The sequence below is a fragment of the Onychostruthus taczanowskii genome, unplaced genomic scaffold (assembly GCF_017590055.1).
Source record: "Onychostruthus taczanowskii isolate IOZ18803 unplaced genomic scaffold, ASM1759005v1 scaffold28, whole genome shotgun sequence".
NCBI lineage: Eukaryota > Metazoa > Chordata > Aves > Passeriformes > Passeridae > Onychostruthus > Onychostruthus taczanowskii.
Window position 1 is genome coordinate 7758937 of NW_024500128.1, and position 14039 is coordinate 7772975.

At 39.9% G+C, this 14039-nt stretch overlaps 1 protein-coding gene across 8 annotated transcripts in view; it reads right to left on the reverse strand.

The window, feature by feature from the left end:
• Positions 1–14039, reverse strand: part of ELMO1 (engulfment and cell motility 1) — a 302722-nt gene that overhangs the window by 99971 nt on the left and 188712 nt on the right. For 7 of the 8 annotated variants that reach the window (XM_041407809.1, XM_041407811.1, XM_041407814.1 and 4 more), the window contains one exon: positions 3442–3578. In XM_041407809.1, the coding sequence (XP_041263743.1) occupies positions 3442–3578 (137 nt within the window). Of the gene's footprint in view, positions 1–3441; positions 3579–5476; positions 5553–14039 lie in introns of those variants that run through there. The other variant, XM_041407816.1, reaches the window with a different exon arrangement.

Genomic DNA, 14039 nt, shown 5'->3' on the forward strand with positions numbered 1-14039 from the left:
ACAAAAAGGTTTCAAATGGAATTGTTGCCACTTGCATGTCTATCTATACAACTGCAACTTATTTCTCTAGGAAACTCACAAAACATGAATTATGCATGTCTTAAAATGTTACAAAGGCATAAGCTTAGCTGCCTGTCTGAATTATTCTATTCAGACATCTACTAGCACACAGAGAGACTGAAAAAAAGGTTTTAGGTCTGACAGTGTCATACTATCACCATAGACATCAAAGGACTTTTTCTCATGCAATAGTTGACAAAATGCGTGTCTTTTAATGAATAAGAATTGGGTAAAGCATGAGATCATAAATGTCTCACTAAAATACCATAAAATTCTTCCAACTGGGAGCAAAGTGCTGGTTTAATTATTTTTGAAACTTTAAAAATGAACAAACTTATGTGGAATCTCCTCACCATGAACTGAAGAATCACGATGGCATGGTATGCCATTTTGTCATCAAAAGGAAGTCTTAATATGTGGCTTAAAGAGCCCTTGAGAGCAGGCACTAAAACCTGAGGAGAAATTCAATCACCTCGCCTCTTTTAGTGCCTGTCACTCTCCAATTCAAAGAGGGGGAAATAATTCTCTGTATGTGCACACAGACCTCCTACAGACCCTCAAAATACAAGTTACTGTGATTAATCAAAAGTTTGAAATTAAACTGAAAAGCTCCTTTTCTTCAATTATGACTAAACATCAAAGCAAGCAGTCTAGATTTTTTAGCAGAATGTCCAGGTGTCAAGAGTTACCAATCAATATACTGAGAGTGTCTACTTTTGTTTTGGTGGTTTTAAGGAAGGAAGGGACTAAGAAAGGAATAAAACAAATGATCCCATCAGGCAGGGGGATAGTAAACCATAACAAATTGGTGTTTTATACACTACCATGACAATCAAGTTATTAAAACTGAAAAATAGTAACACAAAGAGAAGATGGAAGATTTTTTTTTTTTTTTTCACACAAGTAAATTACTGCATCTTGTGAGGTCTGGTCTCTTCCCATTCACTTCTGAAAGGACAGGCAGAATGCTCTTCAGGCCCACGTGGCCCCTGTCTGCCAAGTTTTCAAAAGTGACTGCACAGAAATGGGTACCCTTAGCACGCAGGGACGATGCAGACAGAACACTAACCTGCTGCGATCACCAAAGCCTCTTGCCAGGTAAGGATGAAACATGGTGATGATTAGTTTGGTAAAGCCATGGGCTGCTCTGGCTGCTGTCACCCAACAAGCAGATGGGTAAACCTTGGGTACCACCATACAATGTGTCAGCCCCCAGAAGCCCTCAAGTGCTTCACAAGCCCACACAACAACACAGTTTGCTTCACTCACAGATCCCTTCAGATGTTTATCAGCTGAGTAATTCACATCACCACCACATGTCATTTGAAGTGGATAAGAGCACAAGAATTTCCTTATGACTCTAAGAAAGGATTTAGATAAGAAAACATAATTAGAGAAGTGTTAGAAATGAGAGACTCAAGAGCTTAGGGTTCCCTCCCCTTAACAGAAACAGTTAAAAAATCAAGAATGATTTCTGCAGGCAGACATCCTGGGTTCAGGATCATGCAGCACAGTGCTACCACCAGACACAAACTCTGGTAGCCCAATGGCAAATGTTTCAGGTTTGTCCCACAGAGTTAAGAATTGTCCATGTCTTCAATGACGCATGGAGTAAGATACAGTGCCAAAGTTACTGAACCTGACAGAACTGATAGGTGAAGTCACGGGACTATCAGCAACAGAAAACACAAGTAGCAAACTAGTCATATCAGAGAAAAAACTCCCTGATCTCCTATGAACCTCCACAGCAATGCCTAACATCGCAAAGTAAATTTCTTTGTTTTCCTTTTAGAGTGACCTGGGTTGGTGCCAGAAATGGAACGATTATTTATCTGAATTTCCTAGGATTGCTAATAATTTTTCAACTCAAGTTGTGGGAAATTATGCAGACAAATTCTTCTTCTACTGAGACAGAAGGCCTGTAAGTAATAGGCAGCTGTTAATACATTTATTCAAAACAACCACATAAGATGAATTAGTCTTTATAAAGTTGCTTTTTAACCTCCTGATTTTAGCAACTCTATATGGTTCAGTGAATTATCTTGCTATTGCTCCTTCTGTGTTCCTGGATCATTAGGTAGGAGAAGCATGTCACAAATTCCATGTGAGAACAAGGTTCTAGGTCATCTGGCTGCGAGCTGCATATTGGGCTTTCTCTCTTTAGCCAGGGCTCTGGTAATGCTGCCAACTAACCTGCCTGAAAGAACTCAACAAAGGTTATTCCTCACTGTGACCTAAAAATTCACCTTCACTCTGAAGTAAAAAATGGACATTGGGGCCACTTCAATAACAGACAGCTCCAATCAGAAGTCAGGCATGATCATTCCTCCTAACTCTAACATAACGTTTGAGCCTGGTGACTTCAGAGCACTTGTAAGGCACGTGCTGACAGAGCAGCAGACTCACTTTTCATTCCCAACCAACAGTTCTAAAACCAGTACCTCCCAGGGAGAGGCTCAAGATCCAGTCAGAGAATCCCAATGAAGACAAGGATGACAGCTGGCCATAAAAGTATGAGTTTGCCATTCTTAGAAATGCCAGAGATACTGTTCAACCTCATGGTAAATTAGGCAAAAAAATTGGATGCCTAGGGACCACTAAGACAGACCTGTTCTTTATTGCTTTTCTGAGGGTCAGGAGATTGGCTGAAGCTTCCAGAATTCTTACTGAGGAGGTTTTTGGTTGAATTTTTATTTCACTGTTTTCCAGGGTTTTTTTGTTTGTTTGGTTTGGTTTTTGTTTGTTTGTGGTTTTTTTTGGTTTTGCTTGTTTTTTTTTTGGTTGGTTGGGTTTGTTTTTGTTTGTTTTTATTTTTTTTTGTTTTGTTTTTTTTGTTTGTTTGGGGTTTTTTTTTGTTGTTTTTTTTTTTGTTTTTTTGGGTTTTTTTGGTTTTTTTGGTTGTTTTTTTTGTTTTTGGTTTTTTTTTTTGTTTTTATTTTAACGGGCTAAACTGCGCAACACTCTGTCATGATTGTGTCCACTCTTGAATATTTTATCACTTTAATGCTCACATGAAATGAAAGGGATGCACAGAATTATCACTGCAGTACTCTCTCTGCATTATTTACAACCTTGGAGGCTGCAGCATTTCAGCATAATATTGCTAACATAAAAAGGCAGAATTTCGCCTCAAGCCAGGATTTTAGTCTCGTAGTCTGCACTGCAACATGACTGAAAAAGGTCTATGAACCTCCTTACATCTCCCATCCTCTATCCACCACTTTCTAAATGCTGGCATTCCAATGTGCAAAGCATCCAAAGAGATAAATCTCTAGGCTTTCAGCAGAATGGGAATTAGTAAATCCCTGTGCCTCTAGAGAAGAATATATGGCATTGTTTCACCATTCTGCCCAGTAATTCCCACCCCACCCTTTTTCTTGCCTTGTTAAAGTCCTCTGAAGTTGCCCTCATTTCCTTCCATGTCTTGTTCAAAAGCTGAATGCAGATACAGAAGAACTCCTCAAACGATCTGTCATGGGTGAAGAACATGGGATGGAAATCGTTGCAGGTCTCACTGGCTAAAAACAGAAAAACAAGGTGGGGTGGAATAAGACATGTACAGGCAGGAGCTTCAAAAAATAAACGTAAAATACAATCAGCCATGAAATTTAGAAAGCAGCGTATTTGAGTGAAGTTCCAGTTCTTTGAGCAAAGGATGTCAAAACACTACTGTGAAAAGCCAGCCTTGGTCTACAGTCTTAAAGACAACAAAACCCAATATAGAGCCTTGCCTTTAGGAGACTGACAGCAAGAAGAGGAATCAACTACCTGTTTGCCTGAATATTCTCTCAATGTTTGTCATTTGTGCCAAGTTTTGTAGCTCAGTCTGGGACAGAGAGACAAAGGGAAAAACCTCATCAAAAGAAGAGCCTTCCCCACTGCTATAACAGCATGGTCCATCTTGCCTGCTGAGAACCAAACACCAGGGCCCATTACTCACAAAACAGGATGAGATCAATGTACACACTGAAATGTGAAGCTCTGCTGACATAGCAGATGATCTACCATATTGCACAGAGGTAACAAGGAAAATGTTGACAGATACAGAGATGAGAATATATCTGGTTAAATTTGTTCTTTGAAAATAACCAGAATAAAAAAAAATGGATCTTCTATAATCTATCCCTTACCTGAGACAAACATAACAAAAACCAACCAAACAAAACCAAAAATACAGTCCCCAAACATCCTAATTTTTAATCAAATACTGGCTTTAAAGAAGTAAAAAAAAAAAAAAACAAGGAGCACTGTAGTGATGATCCCAAAATGGAAAAGCAGGAGTGCGCTGTGATTCTCCTTGAGCAAAAAACGAATTTTCAAAAACTAAGGACTGAAGCTGACCTCTGGACACATCTGAGCAACCTGAGTAGAGAAGGGCCTTTCTTTAGCCAAGGACTGAACAGAATCTTCAGACTCTGCCATGGCTTGCAGGGCCACTTCAGTAGGTTGCATATCTATGTTCTTAAAAAGGCAAAGAAAAAAGTCAAGCTGAATAAGCTTTATTTATATACATAGTCCCCAAATCTCTCAGCTTTCCCTTTCACCCCTTCATGAGTGCTCCTTTGAACTTTTCTGTCAGTCACTCATATGCTTAAACAGCATCATCTTTCCTTACTTCAGGATCAAACAGCCACTACTTAGGCAAACTTCCTCCTCTTCAAGAACAGCAGAATTATCAAGCACGGGGATAAATCACATATTTCCAGGGCTGAATCACTGTCTGACATCCGCTTTCTCTCACTGGAACTGGACAATTTAGAATTAGAACTCTGTCCAGGAGGATGTGAATGGCTCATGCTGGCTGACTCTCTGCACCAGCTGCAGACACTTGGTCTTGGTACCTCTTCTAGCCACAAAACTCCCCTTTCAGTGTGTTCAGTTACCTCTGCTGTAACAGAACACATGAATTGTGTGCAGAATCTACCTGAACCCTCAAAAAAAAAAAAAAAAAAGTTTCTGATTTTTCCCAGCATGCAGTATTCCAGTTAGAAAGCAAAACTGAAGCTTAATTTTAACATCAGATGTACTAAGATCTAATAAATTCTTCAGCCACATGGCAAAGATGGGAGTTAAATTGGAGCACAGGTTTAATTCTAATCAAGTAAACTCCATTTACTTCAAAGGACTTGCAGCCAAGGGGGAATTAGTCAAAGCAGGGACCTATATTTATGAGGAACAACTCAATCCCTTCAGAAGAATAAAATGCCTCAGGCGTGCTTTTCAGAGCACCTTCAGCTTCCATTCATTCCACTGGAGCTGCAAGGGCTCAGCACTTCCAACAATCAGACCTTCAGCCCGTAATAATGTCAGAGACACAACAGAACAGATTCTCAGAGGGCACTTGTCTTTAAGTCATGAAATACTATAATGATGAGTAGAAATAAAATAACACCAAGCAGAAGAATGCAGCCAGTACCTTCACTGTATAAATCACAGCACGAAACAAGGCAATAACCCTCGACACGCACTGGCCTCTCTGATCCTCCTCAAAGCCTGAGCTTCTCACTGCTCCTGCTCATAAAAATCAATAAATCAAAATTAATGGAAAGGCTAGGGATTCTCAGAAAATTGATCATCTCTTCTAACTCATGCTTCTTATGATAATCCGTCTCTAACTGTATCTACTACGCTGACTGTTCTGCATGCAGAATTAGAGATGCCACCTCTCTCCACCTTAATTTATAAGTAGGCAATGAATGGTGTTTTATGCACTTCAGTTTCAAAATGAAAGAGTAAAAATCACTGTTACTGATATAAACTGAGAAAGTTGGGCCTTTTAGAAGGCAGGATGAATATCTTAAAGTACAAACAAATCCTAGGAATAATTCAAAACCAAATGATAAACAACTTCTTCAAAACTCTAACCATCATCCAGATAGTAGAGAAAAGAAAGGAATCCAATCTGCTTCAGCAGTAGCCTTTTTTTTGCCTTGAAAATTCTATCCACACTAATACAAAATCATAGAATTCAATGGAAAAATCTTCAGGCTGCAGCTCTAGTTAAATCTGTGTCTTGCTCAGAGTGTTTAAATATCTGATGAAGGATAACCCTTGTCCCAATAATTTCCTTCTCCTTTTGACAGGTGAGTTGAGGATGAAGGCAAAGGTGATGCTGTTGTTGCTAATGTGTAGAGACCAAAGACTGAGCTACAAACTGCTGTCTTTGACCACTCCCTCTAGCCCCAAGTCTGTATTTCCAACATCAGAGCACTGCCTCTCTCTGCAGAGTGAGCAAATTTAGAGGCTGCTCAGTTTTACAAATTAAAAACTTCTTGAATTTATTTTCTCACTAACTTGCAACTTGACTAGTTCTAAACTGAAACAGAGGTCTAGTCTTGGAAAAATTTGGAGACCTTCTGCATAAGAGCAAAATTCTAGCCCTTAAGCCCAGTACTTTCTAACCATCCTTTTCACAAGCAGGGAGCAACCACATTTACAACCACATAAAAACAGCCACAGGGCTACAATGTGGGGACACAAATCATCATGATTATTCACCATCAGGTTTTAATTACGCCACTGAGAGATCACCTTTGAAAGGCATGCCACAGATGTCTAGCCTACATAAAGCAGGTGAAGATCTTGTTGATTTTCCATTCTTGGCACAATTCATGGAGCTGTAAATCAATATGCCACCTCTCAGGATACAAGCAGTCCCTCAAGTTTCTAGCTGATCTATAGCTGGAACTTTGAGAAAGCAGTGTAGTTCATTTCTCATTATAAATTGCACTGGCAAAAAAAAAAAAAAAAAGAGCTCATTGTACCTGGGAGTTTATGTGGTTTCTACAGTGTGTATTTTTAGTGTCTACCCAACACAGTTTTGTCTGTCAGTTGCTTCCTAAGTTACAATAAAGATATTCAAGCATCCCAGACTGTTTGAGGAGTAAACAGATTTGACATGTTATGTTGTTCCTCTGTGGATTAGTAGAAAACAAGAGGGGAAAAAAAAGTGAGAAAGAAGAAAAGACTTGTGCCTTCATTTTGTACCCCATCTCTAAACACCTTTTCCCAGGATACAGAATATCATCAGGACTGAATTTCTTTTAGCTGTGTCAAGAACATATAAGTATTTGCATATTTTCATAAGCCTGTCTTGAAAGGCCACAGATTATGTGATGATGTTTCAATAAGTGTTTTGCTTGAAGTACAGCAGAGATTTAAATTTCAAAGTTGCTGTGGGGAACTGAATATGGACAACAGGGATTTCTCCACGCAAGACAGACTCCAGGAAAGGACCAGTGCACCAGACCAGACAGCAGGCTGCTGTGTCACCTCACTGTTCAGAACAGTATGAACAGAAGGCCACTAGCTCAACAGAAACTGGCTGGTTGCTCCACGGGGTCATTATATTTCCCCCCGATGTTAAAAAATATACTACACATAGATATCTTCTCCATGTGGTTTCCACTTGGAAGGGAAGGAAAAGATTAATACAATTTCTTATCATAGATTGTTTTGTGGAACACTAGTGAGTAACACAGAGATAAGATCATCGTGCCCACAAAGCTAGAACAGGAGGCAGAGAGTGATACACATCTGCAGGCAAGGTACTGCCCTTAATCTTGAGAAAGCTCTGCTTTCTCCCTCACTCTGCTAAACTGCTGTGTTGATACTACTCATCCCCCACTGTGTCTTTAAAATGGCATGTGGTCATTCTGACCTCTCTTGTGAAGTTCTTGAATTCAAGAGATGAAAAAGATTGCACTGGTATGAAAGCCATACCTATCATGAAGGGGATGTTTGAAATTAGGAACCACCCAATCCATTATTTACAAAATCCATTCATGATGCTATGGGGGATCAAGATGAGGTGAGTTAAACAGTAATTTTTCTGTAAATTTAAGGCTTGGATCCATGAAATTGGCAATGTATATGAAAGACAATCACAAATGAGACACTTCATTCAAGTATGTCAGCTATGCACAATCGTTCTACAAAATAAAACTTCAACAGACCTGATTAAGTAGATAATAAATGTGATAAGGTTGCTGTGTATTCTCAAATATCTGAAAAGCAGGGACTCAGCTTAAATCAATCATATTATTCAGTCAGCCGTCCAAACACAGTCACCTGGTAAAAATGCTGCCACGCAGAGAGGCAGGCAGACACCTGTGGTGAGGAGCCAGTCTCTGCGCCAGGGGTGGTACTAACAGATCCTGTGCACCCTGAAACTCATCAAGAAAAGCATCCTGAAGTTCATCAGAACAATTTTGAGGTGAGGGAAGCAGTGATGCAGAATCCTGAGAGGCAGATTTGCAAAGTCCCAGGGAGAGAGGGGTTCAAACACATCTCCCTGTCTTAAAGGCACCTGGGAGTCATGTGATTCAATTTTCAAAGAGAACTGTGCTTTCTCTTCCTGAGCTGCTGCTTAATTCAGTGTGAGTCATGTATCCCTTCAGTTGTTTTCCTGAATTTCACAGAATGGAGATGATAACATCTAATCAGAGAGGAGGCGGGTGGAAAGAACCATTGCACTCTCAGAAGTGCAGCAAGATCCACAAATGAAGGGTGCAATACGGACCTTGGAAATATCATCTCCACTTGGCATGGCCTCCTCTGGGATTATTACTTGCCAGTAAGAGAAGGGCCAAAGAGCAACTAATTCTCACTAGCTCTCAGGAGGAGAAGCACTGTAATTTCTGCTTCTTCCTGAAGATGCAGTACAGTAAAAATAACTACTGCCATGACCATTTTTATATCCACAATCAAAAATTCTCTCAGTAATACAAGAACATATAAGAAGAAGAGCACCTAATTCTGCAGAAATATAGTGATTGTCAGGTTTTCTATGCTGCTGATCCCTGTGGTCTGCCAGCAATAATTTGACTTTGGCTACCCTTCTGGCACATGATAAAGAAACAGCGTAATTTAAAGCAAGGAAGGCCACTGGCAGTGCCAGTGCAGTAATGAAGTAGTAATATTGCTGCCAATCGTGTAATTTGCTTTCCTAGGGAACAGTTCTTTTTAGATGGCTCAACTGGTATTAGAACAAAAGCCACCAAAATTGCCTAGCAACAGAGGGCTACAAGAGAGCTTCAGCATTTTACCTTACCTGATCACAGATTTAGTTGGAATAGAAACCATAAGAAATTGCTAAGCATGCAGCAAAACCCATCAACTCAAGCTCCTGAGAACATAAGGCAATACCATGTCTCTGAACCTGAGAGATCCATAATGGTGCTATGGAGGGAAACTGGAAATAAAAGCACATCCTACAGTCTGCAAGTTTCTCAAGGCTGAGAATAAATTTTAATATGCAATGACAAACAAGGATTCCATGAAACTCCAGCACTAGGATGTTCATAGTATATGCAGCCCCAAGCTCTTCAGTAACTTCCCCAGATTTGCTTTAAAAGTGACTGCAGCTTTGTCAGAAAAGCATATCCTCTCCCTAATATATCATTAAATAAAGGAGCCACTCTAAAATTCACCTCTTCCACTTTCCCAAATAAAAGTGGTGAAAGAAGCACCCTGACTACTGCAGCACAACTCAATAAAGCCCTGCACTAATCACTACCAACAGATCCAGCAGTCCAGAGGTGGCATTAAGTAGGCATGAGATTCAGTGGTGATGGGAACTGAAAGAAACCAGTGGAGCCAGTGGTGTCCACACAGGCAGGCTGACTTTGTAAAGATAACTCCCTTTGCAGCCCTCAGTAAATTCAGAGATTTCACTGCACCTCTCCTGCTTAGACCAGACCTGAAGGCTGAACACTGTAGTTTGCAAAAGCAAACAGAAAGCCAAAATACAAAGAGAGTTTTTAAAAAAGCGCTCTTATATACAACTAGGAAATGAGAAATATTACAAAGATCATCATGCTGATAAGTGTTTCCCATCTCGTTCAAGAGCAGCCTATTTTTGTTTGTGACAAAACAGGTGCCGATTATAACTAAATCTGAACTGCCTCTGCAATCTGTCACAGTACACTGCTGGGCAACATGAAAATTCTCTGCTTCCCATTTGATTTCTCCACCATTTCCAGTACTAAAAAAAGCAGTAATCAATAACAATAAGAAAATGTAGTTTTAAAACCTTATGGATAAATTGGAATATCATATACAGAAGTCAGGAATCACTTCATATGAATTTGTCATGCACTTCTAGGAGAAAACTCCTTGAGAGTGGAAATTGCATGGAAAAACAAGGGTTTAAATTCATCATACCAAAACAAACAAACAAACAAACAAACAAAAAAACCCCACCTATTCTTTCAGGAAGAAAAGACACAGGTTCACAAGCACATATCTCTAATTATGCTCTGGCATATTTATAGTATCCCTGAACATCAATATAGAATCATAGAATTGTCTATGTTGGAAAAGACCTTCAAGAATATCAGAATGTTAGCTGATTAATGTGAGAAATTTGCTTGGGCCCTATGAAGTCTTTATGGTCCCTTCTAGCAAACATATACAAAAAGAGGGAAGTAGACATATTAAGAAAAATCTGTAGAAGGTTGCTTACCCAATAAACATATTACACAAAACTTTCTTACTGCTTCTCTGTCAGGTTCCTGACATCTTGCAAAGCACAGAGGGTGATGATGGCCACATGAAAACTTAAAAAATACCTATCAAACCACCATATAAAAAAGCATTTCTCACAATTTTTACTTGAAGTCCTGCAGACACAGGAAGTGGCACAGACAGAAGGCCAGCTAAGCTCAGACTAGGAAGGCAAGCACCTTCTCACATCTGTTCCATGCTGACACCCTGTTCCTTTACCTGTTGCGCTCTTTCTCTCTTAAACCCTCAAAGAAACTAGACTTAATCTCATCTCCAGACAAATCCGGAAGAATGCCAGTAGCAATGGGGGAGGTAGATATGCAGCTTTTATAAAGAGCAGTGTAAAAGCAATCACTCTGTGCAACCACCCTTTTTAGCCCTAAAGTACCATTGGCCAGGTTTATTGCCAAATGCTACATTTTGGCACATTTTCTAATAACTGTCGCAGCACCTCAGACACAGACCTCTGAGGGCTGGGGTCAGAAGCTCCTGGGTGCAGAAGAATCAGACATTTGCTCTGCCCCTGCTTGTGCATCTCCTTGATGTCACCTCCCACAAGCATGGCAGTGAGAAACTGCCTTTCATGGCAGAACTGCTGACTTTTCATGTCCTACTCCGACTGGTTTAGAGAGCACCAGCTTATTGCTTCTCCTCCTGAAGGGATTCTTGTTAAAAAGCAAATGCTTACCTCTAATTACTCATTGTCTTTATTAGGAAGTTACACAGCCTGTATTACAGGTTATAACTCCTGCCTCTTAAAAGACCTTCTGTGGGATACTTCATCCAGAATATACTCTGGTTACCATTTGAAATCCAGACCATGCTGTTTTGATTCACAAGAGAGGAGGAACTGTCAGTGCAAATTAATTCTGCTTTAAGTAGGCTGGCTAAGGCTCCATCTGTAAGCAAAACTTAAAGGAGCCTATGAAAACCTTCATGAAAAACACCACAAACCATAACCTGGGAAGTCTATGGATATTTTTAGGTTACCCCTTACTACCTAAGCAGCTCCCATTCCCTGTTCCCAGACATGGACCTCCTTATTAAAATCAAATCTTTAAAACCATACTGAAAAGAAACTGTGTAGCCCTTCTGTAAGACAACTGGAGTAAAGAACATATTTTTGGGGAGTATTTGGTCTTCCAAGTGAGCAAAAGCAGGATAACTATAAGGAGAAAAACCAAATGAAAAAATGAAGATGCCAACAAACCAACAGTCAAGCCAGGAAGGAAAATAATCTTTATCCTGGTACCAAGGCATTCCTCTATTAGAAAAGAAGGTTACAGCTGAATTACTCGTGCAAACCATCTGTACTCACCATCAGAGGTGTCTGTATATGAGATGCCTGCTCTGCTGCATTTTTATGATGGGCTGTTAGGCTGCCTTCAGTGCCCCCATGGCGGGGTATCACACAGCTGGCTGCCTGACACTGCTGCCTAGTCAGTCAGGCCAGCTTCCAAAATGCAAAAGCTGGGAGGACAAAGGTCCAGTTACCTAGAAAGTGAACTAAACTCACTCAGCTCCTCTGCCACCACAGAAAATGGAACAGGACAAAAGCACTCTAAGTTCAACCACTTGCTTTGAATCAGTCCCAGTTATACTCAAAATGTCAAACAAGTAACAGACTGAGACACAGGAGGAAATTATATCAATATCAATTTAAAAAAAAATCTGTGATTAAGGCGAAGGAGTTCACTATATCACACATCCTAGAGCTTCATCTTTCACGCCAGATCTGTTCTGAGCTATGCTGAAGAATCTTGCCCAAGAATCAGGAGATGCACACTCAGTATCTGTCCTTGACTTCTTTGAAAATATGTGTGGTGCCACCACTACTACAGCCCCACCTTAGCAGCAACACCTCTCCTCCCTCCCCTTCTGCATCTCTACAAACTGTACCTCCTTTAAAATATGCATATTTATTCATGCATGCACTAAATTGCCAAATAATGTCTTTCCTCTGCCTCTTTGTGAAAATAATATGTGAGGAAGAAGAAACTGGCCACTGGATTCAACTCTGCACAGGCAAAATCCTATGCAATAAGCCCCAGGCTGGGAACACTCCTTGGCATGTCTACAGCCCACTCTCTATTCCATTCTTGGTCTGCCATGGGCAATCAGCAGCTCTAAGCTTGGCAGCGACAACATGGTGATCTGTGGGGAAATCTGTGGGCAAATCTTCCCACTCCCAATCCTTCCTGGAGCCCAGATGGACTTGTTGAGGGCAAAGGTCATTAACTCATGATGAAAACTGCACCTTACTTATCTAACTGCAACCACCTACATTATTTTCTTCCCCTACAAATAGTCTTAATCTGTAAATTATGTTTTTACCTCTCTGGGCTAGAGTCCCAAAGTCAGACTGATGGAACAAAAATAAAACTGCTGAAGCATACTCTTTTAAACACAGACCAAACTGAGTAATTGCTACTCACAAAATGGGAAAACAGTGATGTGGCAGGGTGCAAGCTGCTCAGGAAACACAGAACCTCAGTGCTTGTTAGTGTTTTTATCCAAGATCATCACCATAACACACTAAGTGCCAATCTTCAAATGGCTTTGTGAACATTAATCAGCCTCTAGAAGGACAGTAGTTAACACTCACTCCTCAAACGTCAAGCTTGACCTCTTGAAAGGCAAAGGGTAAAATCAAGTTAATTAGGCCACAGTCTTAACAAGAGAGGCTATTTAAATAATACATTTCCAAGTGGCACATTCAGCTCATAAGTTACTCCACTGGAGTTTTTTACTTCATGGACCAATATGAACCAAGATGTACAATCCTACAGCTGACAGAGGATAGTTTTGGATAGGTAGAACCACTGTTATCAAAAGTTATGTTTTAGAAATATTTAATCAGGCTGTAATATTGCCCTACTTTATGTTATTGCTCTTCTTTATAGGCTGAAATATTAAACCAGCATTTCAGTCATACTATAAAAGTCATGCTATAAAAAAAAAAAATACTATGCTAAAACATTGCATTCTAGAAAAACAGGTCTCTTGCTTAAAGGTATTGTAAAGAGTGCAAACATTTCAAAATTAATTCCTGCCCTATATCCTATGGCATTTGCATTGTATTCTAACAGATATAATTCATTATAACTCCAAACCTTATCATTTCTGAAAAAGCTTAGAGAATCACCTAGTTCAGGTTAAGTGAAGTAGTGCAGGTTTTCTCCTCATGATGCTGGGAGATAAAAAGACTGCAGGGTGCTGGGAGATAAAAAGCCCTTGAGTATAAATCAGCTGAATACATGGGAGACTGGGGAAAGAAAGAGGCCCAGACAACACATTGCTGAGGTCATATCTTTGTAAAATATCACAATCAGGACAACAAAATTTAATTGACAGTGTAATGTCTCAGGTATTAATATCAGCACAGTTTTCCCTGGGAGCTTGTTCCATTACTTGTGTAGTCTCTAGTTTTACCATTGTCATTGTTATTTGAGCTATATTTTATCTTTTGTATT